General features: G+C 35.6%; 1 protein-coding gene across 2 annotated transcripts in view; it reads left to right on the forward strand.

Annotated features, from left to right (window-relative positions):
* Nucleotides 1-19,382, forward strand: part of LOC132699284 (uncharacterized) — a 137,041-nt gene that overhangs the window by 117,025 nt on the left and 634 nt on the right. For both annotated transcript variants that reach the window (XM_060665916.1, XM_060665915.1), the window contains 3 exons: nucleotides 14,845-15,021; nucleotides 15,482-15,898; nucleotides 19,224-19,344. In XM_060665916.1, coding sequence (XP_060521899.1) covers nucleotides 14,845-15,021; nucleotides 15,482-15,898; nucleotides 19,224-19,344 — 715 coding nt within the window. The remainder of the gene's footprint in view (nucleotides 1-14,844; nucleotides 15,022-15,481; nucleotides 15,899-19,223; nucleotides 19,345-19,382) is intronic.

Raw genomic sequence — 19,382 nt, forward strand, 5'->3', positions numbered from 1 at the left:
TTCGCGGATCGGGTTCGGCACAATTGGGGGCGTAGGTTGGACGGGGGGTCAATCCGCCTCCGAAAATAACCTCTTACAGCCACGCTCTAGAATATATGAACCAACTAAAACATTGTGCCCGAAACGAACGACATCTGTTCCATTTGCTAATAGGCGAATCCTTACAGAACTGGACAGGAAGCAAAGTGTATTTGACCAAAACCTTACTTGGAAATGAAAAGGACCATATTTAGGGAAAAAATGGTAATATGAAAGTGCTGAGAACGTGTGGAAAGAACTGGGTTTAAACCCAACAATGAGACTTTGGCTTCATAATAGTAAGCTAATGGAGCGATTGTCTTGTGGACAAGAACCACTCTGGTGGAAGCAACTAGGCAGCAGAATGCCCACTAATACTCTGAAGGCAAATATTCCACGAACACAAGAACTATATACAAGGCAAAGCAAGAACAGGGTCTGTAGGGAGATAAAAGCTATTTTGGGTCGCCTACACCCAAGCACTTCTTCTTCACAAATAAAGAAGACACACTAATAAGGGTAGAAATAAAATAAGAGAAATAGTAGAAATAGAAAAACACCAAAAGGCTAACTAGCAAGTGTCCCACGCGGAGATCATGTCCCTCTCTAGAAAACTGTGCAGAAGAAAAAGATTGGCAGTAAAGCAATTGCAACCGGCATCGACAGAGGAGGAGTAGGTCTCGGCGTTTACATCTCCTAGCAACGAGGAGCCTTTATTGAAGCTGTGGGATGTATTCCGAGAGGTAAAATAACTATTGATAGTTCATTCGAATCTCAATGACGAACAGACTAAGTGCTAATCAATCTCATTCTGTAGATGTCGCAGCTGTCATCATCTACTTGGCATCTTTAAAATACAGTTTTGATCAGTTTTGAAATAGTTTTTGCTTCTTTAAGGTTCACAATATAAGCCAATACAAAAATTATTATCTGGAACAATTGTTAATTACATTTTTGACTTTTTAGAATATATATTTTTTGGAAATAACCTACGGAACTTCTTTCAAGCGGGCTTGGCGACGTTATTGCATGAAGCAGGCGCCGACGTCCTGTTAACCGTTCTTGGGTACGTTTTAGTTTGTAACTTTAGCTTTTGATCGATAACACGCACACATCCGACCCCCTACGAGCGGAGATGGGGAGCGTCTTGGAGTTCTTAATTAGTGTTAGTTTAATCCCAAACGCAAACACATACTGCGAAAATAGACCAAGCTCATCGCAAAGCACTAGATCTACGTTACGAACAAACGCTATATGGAAAGAAGTGAAGTGAAGAAGGTGAAATTACCTTCTGGTACAGCTTGAGGAAAATGATTCTTCATATTTTTTTGGTATTCATTTATACAAGGTGTTCCAAAAAGCGTTCCGCTAATTTCTAGGGTAAATAGAATATTAAAAAACTGCTGCTTATCATGTGTCCGAAAATACTGCGAAAGGGGCACAAAACTTGTTTTTCTGAAGCGTGAATAGTAATTTCAATTATTCCAAGACTCTTTGGAAAAAACTTAAGGATCTAAATATTTACGCAAAAAAAAAACTTATAATGAAATACCCGAATTTTTGAGCGAATCTAATAAAATAAACAAGAGGTTATTAATTAAATCTGTTGCATAAACATCGTCTCGGATGATTGATTTCCATATTGATGGCAAGTAAAGTCGTAAATCGCGGTTAAGATTGTTTGGTTGGTTGTGGTTAGTTTTAGCAACTGCTGATAAGTTTATTGGTCTTAGTCTTTGAGCCTAATTGATATTTTTTGTGGAATGCTCCTGACATCTAGAACGGAATTTTATCTTTGACGTATCGAAGATATTGAGAGATTTTTGGACAAGTAAATCTGGTTTTGACGTTATATTTCTTAAGAACTTTTGGTTTATTTGTCTTAGTCTTTGAGCCTAGTTGATATTTTTTGTGGAATGTAGTAAACACCTGACATCTAGAACGGAATTTTATCTTTGACGTATCGAAGATGTTGAGAGATTTTTGGACAAGTAAATCTGCCTTTGACGTTATGTTTATTAAGAACTTTTGGTCAGTAATGTTCTATATATATCTGAAATATGTCCTCCTCTCCTCTCTAATAATTTCCATATGAAAGATATTAAAGGTTTCATCAGAAAATACATTTCACAACCTTCCAAAGCAACCCCATATTTGCCACTGTTGTCCTTCCTTACATTGAAAACATTGTTGCCCACATATCAAAAGCTCTTAAGAAATATAACGTCAAACATCTTTGATCCGTGAAAGACACTATAAATTATTTTGATTTCATTTTTGTCGCCAGTAACTTTTTTGACCCAGTCCAAGAAATTTGTGGGCCCAATTTTTTTTTCTATTTCCTTCTGTAAAATACCTAATTATACACCAATCTAGCATGGGAAAATAGCCACTTTACCACGTGAGTTTCTTGTCTCACGGATCCAAGCCACTTCGGACATTTCTGGGATTTTACCGCACGGGTTCAAGAGCAATCGGATGTTTGCGGAAATTTTACCGCAAGGCTTTAACTTTGACGTTTATCAATTCTGGCTGTAATATCAGTGAACGTATTCGTGTTGTTTTGCAAAAATTTACCCAAAAACTAACAGTCATAGAAAAAGTTAGTATGCAATACTTTTGGTAGACATTTTAACTCACAACAAGTGCGATAAACGGCATTCGACTCACGAGTTTATTTGGCACGAGCGGAGCGAACTTTTTCTACGACCTTCACGAAAAAATCGCAAGTCAACAAATTAAAAATAATAACAGACTATCGGATTACTAAATTGCGTACCTTTCAAATAAAATATTGCCATTAAACCTATTCGTTTATCGTTCCTATCGTTTCTCCTATTATTGTCTCTTTTTAACTGTGTACGTTAAACAGAGATATATGTATTATTGGGTATGAAACAATTGGAGGGTTAAACTTTTAAGATCAAATAAGCAAGAAAAAGCAAGACCTAACCTTCAATTTTGTTTTGTTTGTACTGATGAGACATGGATGTTTCAAAATCGTACAATTGGTCAGCATGATATTAATATAAAAACTGCAAAAACCACTAAGGTCCATGAACCTTATTTTAATTTTAAAATTTCTGTGGGAAACTTAAATTATAAATATCACTTTACTTATCGACTAGTCTAGAAGATTTTAATTGGGGCTTATAGAACCGATCTAGCGTGCGGAAAGCATCACTTTACCATCTCAGTTTCGTTTCGTACGGATCTGAGCCGCTTATTGCACACTCGCTCCGCTGCGCTCCGCTCGTGAGTCCAATCCCGTTTACCGCACTTGTTACATATACATTTGTGATTTAGTCCCCATATTAACGGTTAGTACAATATTAATTGGTTTTGGTAGATAAAGTTCAAAACACTCGGTTTTGATTTTAAAACTCGGTTCGACGGTCAAACCGTCACCTACTATCTATCTTGGACGAACTTTTCGTCGAATGTCTCGGTGTGTGTTTACCGCACCCCTAACTTTGTCACACTTCTTATTGTTTCGCCGTTTTGTTTTGCATTATGCCTATTTAACGTCAATGTGTCTAACTGACATCGAATGTATACCGTGTACCAAATAAATGCAGATAGGAGACAGGACATAGGAGATACAAGAAAAGTTTCTTGGACTCTCCTGGAGATTGAAAATATTATAATTTTGTTAATACAGGGTGTCCCCAAATTGTCCCCCCCACCCCCGACTTCATCTTTGTCATTTTAAATGTTTTTTTAGGAAATTCCTATTCGAATTTTGCATAATTTCGGCAAAAATTGCTGTGTTTTTATTTCATATTTTGATTGCCCCGTATGAAATTGTGTTGTGACCCTACTGTATTGCAACGAAAATTTAACCACAGACTAAGGAGATGATGCACTACTCAATCAGTCTGACAGATGCGCCTCAGCTCAGATACAGGGTGTCCCAAATAGATGGTGCACATTTGGCGAATTCAATTAACAGAATCTCAAGATTTTCAAATGGAACACCTTATATTTTTTTTCAATTAAAGGACAAAAATTGAGATAAGTCTGTAATTTATCTTATATTTAAATTTTACTTACTTTTTGAGACATTCGAGGTTTAAGATAACAACCGTATAAATTCTTATTAAATTTAAAGCTGCCCACATTAGGTATTTTTTAAATAAGAAAGACATGATACTTTTTACTTTTAAAGATATAATGCTCCAGATATATGATTAAAACCTATTGCTAACAATACAAGTTTAATAAAACTTCAGAATTCATATTTAAAAAAACATTTAACCAAGGTAACAAATTTGAATAAATAAATCTAAAAAAAGTTAACTTAAAAGGGTTCGTAAATTCGGTGCATAAAGTTTATTTAAAAATGTTCCTCTTAAAATGCCCGTTCCATCTGGAACCAAATCAACAAAGAAATATCAAAATATTTGAAAATGTAGCTCATTCGGGTATAAACATACTTTTTCATTTCTGTTTGTTTTTGTTGTTGTTCATATTTCTATTCAAAAAGTTCATAGTTGTGAAGCTTTTTGTTGGTATATATTTTATTTGTATTTGAAATAAGTTATAGTTTTTTGGTTAACCTATAAAATTTAATTATTTATTTTTGTTTTTTTGGTATTTTCAATCAAGCTAGATAATTAACTATTAAATGTTTATTTAAATATGAATTCTGGAGTTTTATGAAATCTGTTAAAGAGTCGGTTTTTTTCAAAATTTCCACTTATTAATGGACACCCTGTATAGTTAGCAATAGGTTTTATTCGTATATCTGGAGTATTATATCTTCAAAAGAAGGAGTATCATGTGTTTGCTATTTAAAAAATAAATAAATTTATACCTCTAATATCTCAAAAAGTAAGTAAAATTTTAATATAGGATATATTACGAATTTACCTTATTTTTGGTCCTGGATTTGATATCTTAAGATTTTACTAATTGAATTCACCAAAACACTGAGGCGCATTTGTCCAATTGATTGAGTAGTGCATCATCTCCTTAGCCTGCTAAGCCTCAAATTTAATTTCTGCTAAACCATGAAAAATTCAAATAGGAATTTCTCAAGAAAGTAACCTTTATTCTAACCAAGTATTCAAAAAATGTCGACATATACAATTTAAAATAACAAAGTCGATGTCGGGGGGGGGGGGGCACTTTTGGGACACTCTGTATCAACAAAATTATAATATTTTAAGTCTTCAAGAGAGTCCAAGAAACTTTTGTACGAAACTTTTTTTTGTATTTGGCACACTGTGTACACTAATTTAATGAACTTTGTGTACTTTCATTATATCAACTTTTTCGGGGGAGTTTGTCACTTGTGTGGTAGGGACCACTCATACGAGATTAACGGATATCGATCAGATATTGTGTTGCGAGAAAAGTTGCCCGCGAAAACTTTCCTGTTAATCGAACCGGGCCGGAAAAACAATAAGCTAAGTTTCGGCCAAATTGCATTTTCCGATAATACTCGCGTCAGTTTTCCGAATTTTCGCACGTAGCGCGCATTATACGATTAACGGGAAACTTCGCTTCTAACGTAGTTTCCTTCTCACATGTCGTTGATGAGAAAGCTATTTTCCCTTAAACCCTTAAGACCCTTTATGTGGCGTCACCCAATTAATAGACACCCTGTACAGTCGAGTATAAAAAGTAGCAACTTGTAGATTTATTTCATCTTCTCACAAATTCCGGTAACATTTTATTATAATAACCTAGAACTACGTCATAATATAGACGTATTAAAGTTTTTATTGTTTAGAATGAAATGATTCAACACAGTTAAAAAAATCATAATGCAGTTTACTTTTTATAAAACTTCTGGACGTTTCGCCAACCATCCTGATGGCCTCTTCAGAGCTTCACTGAAACTGGCTCGCATGTATCTACTTTTATATTTATATATATATATATATATATATATATATATATATATATATATATATATATATATATATATATATATATATATATATATATATATATATATATATATATATATATATATATATATATATATATATATAGCGCGAGGTTTAGTTCTAACCTAAAAACTTAAGCAAAAAGTATCATACACAATGTAACCTTTAATCTTTAATCTTACGGGGAGGAACAATCTCAGACAATATCGTTTATTTGACCTTATACTTATTTTATCTATAATTAACTAGCGAATAGCGTTTTTCGTAAAGATTCTTTGTAATTTCTCTATACGAAAAATATCAATGGGATTTAAGCATGGATAAAAGATAACATCACAGAAATTAACTTGTGATGACACTAATGACTTAATGACTCACACAACATTTAAAATAATCCTTGTTTTGGTAAATGATCTTTAAATTGAAGAAAGCTTTTTCATATGTGATTTGAAAAGCGCAATTCACTGAATGAATTTTTAAAATTAAATTAAATGAATAAAATAAATCAACGACAGGCACATTTGATTTTGATTTTGAAAAAATGCATCACCGTGACGCTGCCATCGGCCACCGCCAAAGGGAGGCTTAAAAGGGGCCAAATTTAAAACCACCAAAACTGGCGCGGCGTTCGAATTCCCACGGTGGCGGAATGTAAAACACGTAACCCGCCGCCTCGCCCCCCAGCCGCCTCACGCGGCGCTGATGGGCAATTTTCCAAACCTCGGAAGTGTGTTAGTGTGCGAAATCGGCACGTATGGCGACGTACAGGTGTCTCGAACGAGGCGATTATCATCCCCCTCGGCCGCGCTCCATACACGCGTATATGTGTTGGTTTATATTAGAATGGGGCTTTAATTAATCTTTTAAAAACCTCGTCGGAGCCATTATAACGCTGAAACCCCGGCAAACGATCTAGTTGTGACCCATAATTTGTTTTTCCGAACTGTGGAGCAATAAAAAGTCGAATTTCGTCGAATAAAGTGGGGTAGGGTCAATTCAACGGCCGTCCATAGGCGTAGCTGCAATAGATGTACGATTAAAATGCTCAAACCTCACACGAAACAATAATATTACACCTACCTACCGATTTGAAAAATCACCCTACATCAATGTCAAAATCAGCTTCATAAGCTATCGCATAACTTGTCATGCCAATTTCTAACAGATAAGAAGTTGTCAGGCACCTAGAATTAATTTTAAGTTTTTCGTTCGATGAATTCGACCCAAACGATGAAGTACACCGCGTCGCCTACGTGGAGTTAAAAAAACGCTTTAAAATGGATAAAGAAGTTATCGAACAACTACTCAATCTTCTAGAGAATTTCCCAGAACCAACAAAGTTCCAAATGAAACCAAGTTTCAACTGCACTTGGTTTTATTTTAATATTACAAAAGTTAGGTTAAGATAAAACAAATACCACCGCCAGCCTTGGGTGAAAAACTGTTATCTGTCAAATTTTCCTCGGCGGATGCCGGAAAATGGGTGTATATCTTAATTGAGATGCCCCAATTAAAAAGTAAAAAAAAAGGAAAAATAGAAAAGTAATAATGTCTCTGCTTATTATCAGCGGCAGCTTTTTGATTGGTGAACATTAGCTTTTATCTTATCAAACCGTCGATTATCACAGAGATTGCCCATATTGCCCAAATTAAAATTTTGATATACGTTAGGTTAGTTTCTTCTTCTTCTTCTTTCCATGGAAACGTTTCTCACACGAGACCTCCACCCAAATTCTAACGTTAATTAAGGTAATTGGAAGTACCACTACCTTTTTCCTCAGGTTCTATGCTAGGGTTAAAGTATAGTGCATTAGTGTTATTAGTAGTTTGATTGCACAATGGCGCTTGGGACGTTGCTATGAAAGCGTATGATATACTGCCACTTGTGACCCTTAACAAAACGCTCTTTTATATACAAACGCACAACTCGATAAAGCAGTGCACGGACAATGCATTCGACAAAAATTAATTAAGCGCTGTTGGATATACGGGTTCGAACATAAATTTATAATATTAACAAAAACGCGACACAATCGAATATTCATACGCGCCGCATTCAAAACCGGAAACGAATTTTGCCCGAAAAACAACTTTGATGTTAACCGGTTCCGATTGCGGTCGCTGGACGGTTGGTTTTTCAACGATGTCACTGTAAGCGATTGTCTGTGACAGTTCTCCGGTCTGTGATCGCGCTGTCAATCCCGAACGAGTAGCGCCCACTAGTTTGGCGTTTGAGATATGTTTACTTTTCAAAATTACTGATTAAGTATTCGTTCTTTTTCACAGAACCTGCAAAAGTTATGGCATCGGTAGGTGTCTTAAATAAAGGTTTTTAAAGTCCGGTTGTTTATGAAATTAACAAATGTCATGTAATTCATATGTCGCTTCTTGTTTCCGTCGTCTTCTTCTTTTCTGGGTGCTGATCTATGGAACTGAGGTGGCTTTTACTTGATGAAAATCGATTTATCAAAATAAATTAGAATTACAAGTTCAGATTTCCATCAAATTATATATTTTTACATGACAATTTTTTCGACAACACCGTGTCTTTATCAAATGTAATATTTGCAAACTACTTGCTACTATATATACCGAAAAATGACAATAAAACCTTAATTAATGTTGTTGTGAGAATTTAAGTTTAATAATGGAGAGGTATTTAAATCTAATTGATCGTTAAGCAATACATTTGATTGTCTCATTTTGTTAATCTTCATGACTTCCAGTAAATTCAATTTTTGTTCGTTAATGCGTTTCTTGAAGGATATACCTGTTTGTCCAATATAATTTTTAGGTCAAGATCCGCATTCTAACCTGTAGACACCTGATTTTTGAGATATTGGACATTTCGGTTTATTGTTTTTTAAAAATTTCCCTATTGTGTTGTTAGTTCTGAAAGCTATTTTAAAACCACATTTTGACAAATGTTTTGAAACTTTTTCAAAGTATACCGACCACCAATTTTACAACAGGTTCGTAAACTTAACAGACACAACATTTTCTAAAAATGAAGTTGAATTTCTCGAAAAAGGTTTCAACTTTAACTTACAGCACTAATAGAGAACTAGACTGTTTAGGGATCGATTGTGAATTAGCAATTGAGGTCATTAACGAATCTATATATATTAGCGAATATAATAAACTCTCAATTAATAGATAACAACAAACACCAAAAAAATTCTCAAATGGCACTAGTAAAAACTATCAAAAACAATAACATAAAAATAACATAATATAGCTATAGATCTCCCAGAATATATTTCAAAAACCAACAATTTTCTTAAACCAGAACTTTTCCAATGTATCAAACACGATCCTACCGAGTTATATCAAAGACAAGTCAAGAAGTAATTACTAACTCCACACTGTTTAGTGACAAAGACAAATATTTTTTAACAATTATGAATCCACAACCGCCGAAATTATATTCTTTAGTTAAATTACTTAAACAAGACATGCCCATTAGACCAATTGTGTCTTATCTAACAGCTCCAGCAGTTAAACTGTCAACAAAAAAATTAGTAAATATTTTAAAGTTCCACACAGATTTTAAACCAAAACTTGCAATAAAAAATTCTTTTGAATTAATCAACAAAATTAAAGATATCACAATCCCTCATAACGCAACACTCTCGTCTTTTGATGTACAAAACTTATTTCCCAGTATTCCACCTATGGATGTGATAGATTTAATAGATTTCACCCTAGCTCGGAAACAGGTTAACCCATTGGTGAAACAAGATTTATTAGTTTGCTTAATAGTATCTGTAGACCAAAATTATTTTGAATTTAATGGACAGATTTACATCTTTAAGGAAGGTTTGATTATGGGAAACCCACTTAGTCCTTTGTTAGCCGAGATTTTTATGGATAATTTGGAAAATATCATATTAGACAATCCTTTAAGTAAAAGTTTTCTATGGTGGTATAGAAACCATCCACGTTTGTCTTTGCTTGCTTTGTTCGAACGGACAGACAATTGAATTCTTTTTTAAATTACGTTAACTCATTACATAATCGTATAAAGTTCACAATCGAGATTGCACAGGAAAACTCTATTAATTTTTTAGACTTGACTGTTACGAAAACGCAAAACAAATTAGATTTTTCCATTTATCATAAACTTTCACACACGGACACAGTCATACATAACAGCTCAAATCACCCTTATACACACAAAATGGCTGCATTTCACTTTTTTATACACAGACTTCTTAATAGGCTCAACAGAAAATTACAACAAGGAACTTAATATCATTAAACAAATTGCACTCAACAATTCAGACAACAGTAAACTCTATTTATCCGAAACCTAATACAGAATTCGAACAATTTGAAACAATTACATACATAGGAGAACCCAGTGAAAAAGTTTCAAAACATTTAAATACCTCTCCTTTAGTGAACTTAAATTCTAACAACATTAATTAAGGTTTTATTGTCATTTTTCGGTATATATAGTAGCAGGTAGCTGGTCCATTGCCTCGACACGTTTTAATATTTTTTTACTTTTTCACATCCCGGCGGCGTCGAAAATCTCAATTTCATTGACTCACGCACCACATCCTCAAGATGGAAAAAAGATTTCTTCAATTCCGCCCGTATTTTTCCATTATTCCGTCGTTTTTTTTTTCGGTTATTGAAGTTTTAATGAGTTCTGCCCCGGGTCGCCGCTAAAGGCACAAAACGGCGAATAATGCGTTTTTGTTTGCGGCTCGAGAACTTGCCTTTCGCAGGTTTTCGAACGGAAAAGCCGCAGTAAACGCGCACAAACTTGGTAACGAAAAAAATTATACAGTTTGCGACACTTGAACTGTGGCAACCATGTTCTGTTTTGCTGGAGTGTAAATTAATAGGCGATTTACGCTAAGGGGGCTACGAGGGGGCAAAGCGCGACCTTGACAATACGGTTCAACTTTCTAAATCTACTGCTATAGTATAAGTTTTCATATGTTTTTTCTACTCCCGTCTGTAAAATACCTAAATACACACCGATCTACCGTGCGGGAAGCGTCAGTTTCGTTTCCCACGGATCCAAGCCACTTCGGGCATTTCCGGGATTTTACCGCACGGGTTTGGGAGCAATCGGATGTTTTCGGAGACATTTCCCACGCCTTGAATTTTGTCAGTTCTGACTGTCATGTCAGTGAATGTATAGAAAAAGTATAGTATGCAACACATTCAGTAAACTTTTTAAGTCACTTGTTTATTAAACACTCGCTACGCTGCGCTCCGCTCGTGCCACATAAACTCATGAGCTTATCCATTGCCCACTTAAAATGCTTATATGGTTCTAAAATAGTATATTATGCAACAAGTGCGGTAAACGGCATTTGACTCACGAGTTTATTTGATACGGGCGGAGCGCAGCGGGGCGAATTTTTAATAAACGAGTGAGTTAAAAAGTTTACCGAATGTGTTGCATACTATACTTTTTCTACGACCGTCAATTTTTGGGTACATTTTCGCAAAACATGAATACAGTCACTGACATGACTGTCAGAATTGACAAACGTCAAAATTCAAAGCGTGAGAAATATCTCCGAAAACATCCGATTGCTCCCAAATCCGTGCGGTAAAATCCCGGAAATGTCCGAAGTGGCTCGGATTCGTGGAAAACGAAACTGACGTGGTAAAGTGACGCTTCCCGCACACTGAATCGGTGGGTAATTAGGTATTTTACAGACGGGAGTAGAAAAATATTTTAAATCAATCAGTAAAAAAGGTCCTGTGTGATTCGATAGTTTTATCTTCTTTTAACCACTGTGATGTCGTCTATGGCCCATGTCTGACAGTGTCTGCATCAGAACGGATTAAAAAAATCCAGAAATACTGTCTGAGATTCATTTTTGGGATTAAACGCTGCAGGCCTGTTAGTCATAAACCGAAGGAAGTCCGATGGCTTAATATGAAAAATCGACGATAATTATAAGATTAAAGTCTCCACGCTCCAATGCATTCGATTAGTCTCTTAAATTCCTAAACAATACCTTTTGCACAAACCTGCGTGAAGTATTATTATCATTAAATATTTACTGCTGTAAACTATTTCCAAAGTGTAAGTCCTTCTATTTGCACAGATTGTACTAGGTTTTTTTTTCTTTTAATGTGTATTTTTCCTGCTTAGCGCTGCTACCTTTTTCTTAGGATAGGTTTAAAAACGGAGGCTCAAAATATCTTATTTTGTTCATCTAAACCGTGTCCTTTTCATCGTATATTAATACGTGAATAAATTATTATTATTATTATTATTATTATTAAATGCCGTTTACCGCACTTGTTGCATAATATACTATTATAGTTTTGTAAGCGATAAACCAATTTATGATCGGTGGTCCGTGACAGTATCATCAATTTGCTGCCTAGTTCGTCTTTTCCCTGGTTTTTTTCTGAAATACGAGAATGAAAAAGGGGATAATAGAGATAAAAGGACGAAGCAATCGACTAGGTGCCGGCTGGAAGTTGTAAAGTAACAAACAGCTCGTCGGAGATGCTCCGCGAGGCGCATTCTTTGCGAATAATTGACGTAACACAATCGAGGCCCTCTCTATCTCTGGCCGCGAGCTCGTATTTTGCGGGACGGCATGGGGAATTGGTTCCTTTCGCTTAATCATTTTTATAGAGACTCGTCGACCCGTCGACTCGTCGCCGCGCGTTTTCAATACCCACAGTTGTTTCGCCTGGAAATTATTTAGCTCGCCTGCGATTGAATTCCAAGTATTCGATGGTGGTCGGTTCAAAATTTATCTCATCCGGAGATGATTGCGTGTTTGGATCGAAAATCATTCGGATGATTCTGTGCCAATGTGTCCGTACGTTGACGCGTCTTATTTTTACTGGCTTATGTGCCGACTCTGCAAAAGAAGAAGAATCAGAACAAGGTTTTATGCTTTGGTGAAACATCGATGTAAAGGGGCGATATGTGTTTGCCTTGCTTAATTACTTATTTATAAAAATAACATTTAATAAAAAAATAACAATTATGATCTAACTATCTTAAAAGAACTCTGAAAAAGCGCACGTAAATTGATGTATGTATATTCAATTTAAATAGGATTTTTTTGCAACATCACCGATTTTTTTATTTTATAAATAAATGATAGAATCAAGTAAACCAGTTTCGTTATTACATACGATATTTAACATACCAGAAAATTAATCGAATCTCTCGAAAGTTATAAGTTGCTTTCTTCACAGTTTTTACAAATGCGTCATTTTTTTTAAATATAAAAAACATGTTTTTTTTTTATGTTTTTCCAACCTACCTTTTTTTTGGTACACTCTAATTTAAGGAAATATGCTTCAAACTACTTAGACGTAACGGCCAATGTTTAAATACGTTCGGGTATGAATGTATGTATTATTTTTAAGGCGCAAACAAATCCCCAGGGGCAAAATTTGCCAAAACTCATTAACAAAAATGTTCCTATGTACCAAATGCAACTCAAGAATTTACTATTTTAAAAAATGTTCATTAAATAACATCTAACCTAACTAACCTAAACTTAAACCGTCACCATCCAAAATTGTCAAAATATATCCCACCATTTAGTTCAAAGAAAGATAAACGATTAAAATTGTCCCAGTCTGTTATTATTACTACACTTATCTGTAATTAGTATTAATGTGTATGACAAAGAAAAGGATCCCCATTACCGCCAGTCTTTTTCTCAATAAAATTTGCCTCACAAAATCCATATTGGGTTTGCATTACCAGAAAGAACTATTGCAGTTTAGATCGAGTTCACAGGGCTGCCATTTTGTTTTCCAATTTTGTTCAAAATTTGTACCTAACCCCTGTTTTTATTTTTGATTATATTAACATTGTTATTGTTATGTTAGGAAGCCAGATTTTTAAGAGTTTAAGTAGATATGTTAGCAGGATTCTGTGCCATCGAGTTTATTTATTTGATTGTCCAAGTTTATTCGCATTCGGTCGTTTTTTTATCAACTCTTCTAACTTTGTGTTCGAAATGGCGAAATAAATATCAAACCTTCGCGAAAACCAAACCGACGGTGACGTGAACGAGGGGTAAGCCATTTACGAGGGCCTATTACGGAAATTGTTTTGTTGCACATTTTTAGCGTGCACGTCAGCAGAAATGCCCCCCTATAAACGCACTCGATACGCTAATTGAACAAGGCTTTTCGACGGGCGCAAAAAAAAGATTGCAGTCGAATTTTGTATTCGATGTTAAAAAATATATCGGCCGTAAATTATTTTTCGACGCTCTCGCTCGCGGCTAGTTTTCCGGACGTACGCGTCCCGTGTCATATTTTAATACGAGCATTACACGAGCATATCGACCAGTTTTCCGAGCGGTCTTGCCTATAATCGACAAAAAAATTAAATAGGGAAGAAACATGTATTAGTTAAAAAAATGTTTTTTCCTCCTAAAATGAATAAAAATTAAAATATGCCGAAGTTTAAATGATTTTAAGGAAGCGATTCACAAAGTATAAAGTCGTCCATACGCCGAAAAAGCTAAGGCATATTCTTAATTTTATTTACTTGCTTTTTTCAGTAGACCTTTTGTGTTCAAACTTCAACTGTTATTGTTATTTTTTTGCGTATACGTCCAACAGAGAAGCTAGCGAAAAGTAAAGTTCAAACAGTTCAAAAATATACATTTCTCTGTGGTATGGTGGGTGCAAGTCAAGAATAATGATGATTACATTAATAATTTGGAAAAAAATTAATCTTAAAATGAAAATGTTATTTTTAAATAAAAATCATTTCTGAATCGCCAAAATTCGTTCATGGGATAAATAGTTTGATAGAAATACAGAACCCATATGACAGGACTGCGTTCAAATGAACTTTTTATATTGCTTTGGATCCTACCTATTTACATTCTTATGTATTGTACCACGATTTTCGACCACCGAGTATAGGAATTGATTCTTACGTATTTTGTTCGCGTTTCAGAGCGGCTAAACGTCCTTTACGAAAAAAACTGGACCAAGCTCGTCACCGAACAACTGAAGAGGTTCGAAAGGACAGTGGTCGAAACGGCGAAAAGCGACGGAGCCCTCACAATCCCCGCTCAGAAGTGGACTTTTGGAGGGTCCTTGCTTTATTCCGTAACACTCTTAACAACAGTTGGTAAGTCGCTAAGCCCTTTCCCTTCACGGACATGCCGTTTAAGTCATTAATATGTATGTTGCTAACTAAAACGTTTCAAGGTGTGAATTATCTAAACGAAATATAAAGAACAATACAAAAACTTTTAAAAAATGCTACTTTTTCAACTGGGACTGAAATGACAAAAACAAAAACAAAACAAATTAATTTTATTTAGATCTTAGTAAGGACGATAAGCCGAAATGCTGTAGTTGAATAACTAAAAATTTAATTATTTATGTTATACGTATAAACGTCATATTGCTTGCCTAATTGTTTTTTGCTTAAAATGAATAATTTTTACGTCCAAAATTGGATTTTATTAATCCAACAATAACATATGGCTTAAAAGAGAGAAAAGGAGGGCTTTGGCAAATAATTTTCTTTTATTATATGAGTAAATAATAGTTAAAAGCCTCTATCATATCAATCATTTTCTCAGGTTACGGCAGTCTGTCCCCGAAAACGGCCGCCGGCAAGATCGTCGCCATTTTATACGCCATAATAGGCGTGCCCATGATGCTCATTCTATTGTCGTCGCTGGGAGGCGTGCTAGCTGACGGTGCCAAGAAGTGGTACGCTAAATTGAGACGCCGCGCGACCTCTGACGACCGAAAAGGTAACAACAATCCGGACGTGGAGTACCGTAAGGCAGTCGGCTCGCCGACGGCCAATCATCTGTGTCGCCAGCCGGACGACACGACCGCGATCCAATTGCCATCGGTTCACGGCACTCCCAATCACGTGAACGACTACGCCGAGCACTATGAAGTGCCGAAAAGGGCCATCTTGGCCACGGTACGGCCCGCGCACAGCAGGGGCAGATGCAGGCAGGGCCAAGTCAGGCAAATTCTAGCGGGTGCGTCAGTAATTACAGTTTTAGTGCAGAAAAAAATATAATAATAGCGGTTTAAAACTGCTGTATCACTCTTCATCCGACGGACCCTCCCCAATAAAGCTTTAACGATGTTATTACCGATTGTTATTGATAAAATCATTAACAAAAAGTTTATTCTTACTTGAGTGACAAGGTAGGGGCGGGCCAGATATATTTCTTTCTTTCAAAATCATTTGTCGCTTGATGCAAAACAGGTTGTGAAAAATGTTTACGAAACCTTAATCAGCAGAGGACTAACCTAAAAGCTACTTACAAAAACCCCAATGTCGTCGATAAGGGATGTTATTAATAGTGGAGAATTGTGAATAGTGATTTTCATGCTCACCGTATAAACGATGGTGATCAGCACTTAATAAGAAGGAAAGTATATTGCCTTTATCAAAGCAAAGTGGTTCCTATCTTACATAAACTGAAAAAAAAACTAGAAGAAGATGAACTGTTTGTAAAATGAGATTTAAGTACCGCAAAACAGACAAAAGTCAAGTAGATTACGCACTTGAAGATTTAATACCTTCATGAAATTAGACAACAGATCCACAATTTACCATGATGAAACATGGTTCCATATACACAACACTGCATCCAAAGGATAGGTTTACTCCATTCAAAACGGAGAAAGCACCTTCAAATAAAGGAAAACACATCGCCATAATACACGCTGGGTCAGAAGATGGATTTGTCCTAAACTGCTTGCTGTTTTCTGCAAAGACCGTTAAGGATTCTGGCTTGGATGATCATGAGGATACAAATGCCAAACTTTTTGAAAAATGGTTTTGAAAACAATATCAGTGTTATTGTCAAGCTTCCACAGCCGTTCGCTATGCAAAGCGCCAGCCTCGCCAAGTTTAAAAATTGGAATCCAGGAATATTTGTTGAATTGAATTACAAAAAAGCGCAACTTTTGGAAGTCCTAAATTCATATGCAATTTGAAAACAGTATCTATGCTATAATTTGACTGATTAGGCTGGGCATACTGTTTTACTTCTTCCTCCATATCATTGAATGAGAACAGAGCGTAAAATTTTACTCATACTTTAAGTCCCAGTATTATAAATTTGATAAAAAATGTAATTAATACATTATAGAAATTGACTCTTACAGTTCCATACAAAACAACATGTATTTTATTATAATTAATCTCATTGAAGAGCCTAATAGTGGAACAGATTTAGATTTAGACACTTAGAATAAAAATGTAATTATGTACTGATTATGGATTCCTCCTAGTATAGGTATATCGAGAACTGCTAATTCCACAAAAATGGGGACTTTTATTTCAACAACTTTTGATTGCGGGTTCTCTCCAAAAACAAAAGAGCAACCTAAAAGAAAACCCAACCTCCTAACCTTCTGAAAATCCCTAGTTGCCTTCCCTCTGGCGTTACACCGTAAAACTAACAAAAATAATGCAACAAAGGTTTAAACGTTCGCACGTTAGATGGCGCCAGTCAAAAATAAGTTTAAAATTAATACTACAGCAGTATAGATATTCCTTTTTACAAAACTTCTGGATTCCTCCTGCGTCGGTTTTTGCTGAGTCGAACTTGCTAACGTTTCGCCAATCATCCCGTTGGCTTCTTCAGAGCTTGACTGAAACTGACTCGTATTTTACTCTGTGCCTGCTTATATATTATTTGAGGGGGGCGGAGCTAAATGAGGGGCATAAACACCGTCTCGGATAACTGATTCCTATATTGGTGACAGGTAGAGATCTGAGTCGCGGTTAAGATTGTTAGGTTGTTTATAGATTTCTATAGACTCTCGCATTTTTCGTTGGTAGAGTTGCGAGGATTTTAGTTAGAATTCTGTAAACTCCTGGCATCTCAAATGGAATTTTGTCTTTGACAAGCGGTACATCTGTTTTTTACGTTATACTTCTTTTTCTTTAGAACTTTTGATATGTGGTCAGTGATGTTTTGAAAGTAAGGAAGGACCACAGTGGCAAGTGTAGGATTGTTTTCGGCCTCATTGCTATTGGAAGGTTGTCGTGAAGTGTATTTTTTGATAGAACGTTTAATATTTTGTGTGAAAATGTGGAAATTATTAGAGAGAAGAGCAGAGGTAATTTGTTTTAATTCTGGGTTCAGTGATTCGGGCTGAGATAGTTTTACGACTCTGTAATAAGAGAGTTGATAACCGATTGTTTTTGGGCCGGATGGTGATATGACCATGCGTTAAGATATCGGTCTGTGTGCGAAGATTTTCTATAAACACAATAACCCAATGTTAGGTCTGATTTTCTATTGATAAGAATATCTAAGAATGGAAGGTTATTATTAGTTTCCAACGCAATGGTAGAACCTATGTTAGAGTGTTTAAATGTCTAAGAAAATGTAGATTCTATCTAAAATGATGTAGACAGTTTCAGGAATTGGAACCTTGGTAAAGAGGGATTCTACGTCGAAACTAACTAGAATATCTTGTGTATCTGATGTAATGCTTTTTAATTGTTCAATGAAGTGAAACGAATTAAGCACGAAACTGTTAGTTTTCCCCGTAAGAGGTTTTAATAAGAAAGCTAGATATTTTGGTAGAGAATATGTTGGAGAACCAATGGTGCTAACAATAGGTCGAAGGGGTAATCCTGGTTTGTGAATCTTTGGGAGTCCATAGAGACGAGGAATTTTAGAGTCATGCGGGGTAACAGATTTTTTCACGGAGTCTGACAGAGAAGAAGCCTTAATAACATTTCAAAATATTCATTTGTTTCCATGACTACCGTAGCATTTCCTTTATCTGTTTTTCGACATTTGAAATGATTTCCTCTTTTGGGATAATTCGTTGGGCAAGGACGAAGTTGGAACTTTTGGAAGAACTAATTTTTCCGTTTCCGAAAGTTGATGCGATGATACATTTATTACAGTGTTTGGTAGTTGAGAAGAGTTTGATGGTTCTCCTAGTGTTGACGCCAGTTTTTGAAATTTCTGAATGTGGTTTTGGGTAGTAGATAAACGAAGATTTAAAACTTTGTCATGAATGTTTGAAAAGGTATCAAACTCGGATGGGAACAAAATAGAAGAAAGTTCAAGGTGTAGAAACAGAATGAGGTTGTGACGTGATCGGATATTTAAAAAAAATTGGGTATAAGGTTATCTCTACAACGTAACAAAAAGGTCAGTGTACAGAATAAGATATTCCTAGATATGAATTTATTGTATATATTTAATGGCATTGTTTTTTCTTGGTGTATGTTAATAAGATTATACCCACCTAAATAAACAAATAAAATTTCATCATTACCAAAACCTTTTAGAGTCGGAGGTATTATTATTTTTTTATTATTAGATCCAATGTGCCCCACTCACAGCCACAACCACGGAACCCCGTTAAAGAACTCTTCCATCGTGGGAATATCCACGGACGTCGATCTCGACGAGGCGGAAGAAAACGATCCACCCGAACAAGGGTAACCTGTAGTACTATTTACAAATCTTGTGGACTCGC

Source organism: Cylas formicarius, unplaced genomic scaffold, assembly GCF_029955315.1.
Source record: "Cylas formicarius isolate icCylForm1 unplaced genomic scaffold, icCylForm1.1 PGA_scaffold_3__17_contigs__length_32017465, whole genome shotgun sequence".
NCBI lineage: Eukaryota > Metazoa > Arthropoda > Insecta > Coleoptera > Brentidae > Cylas > Cylas formicarius.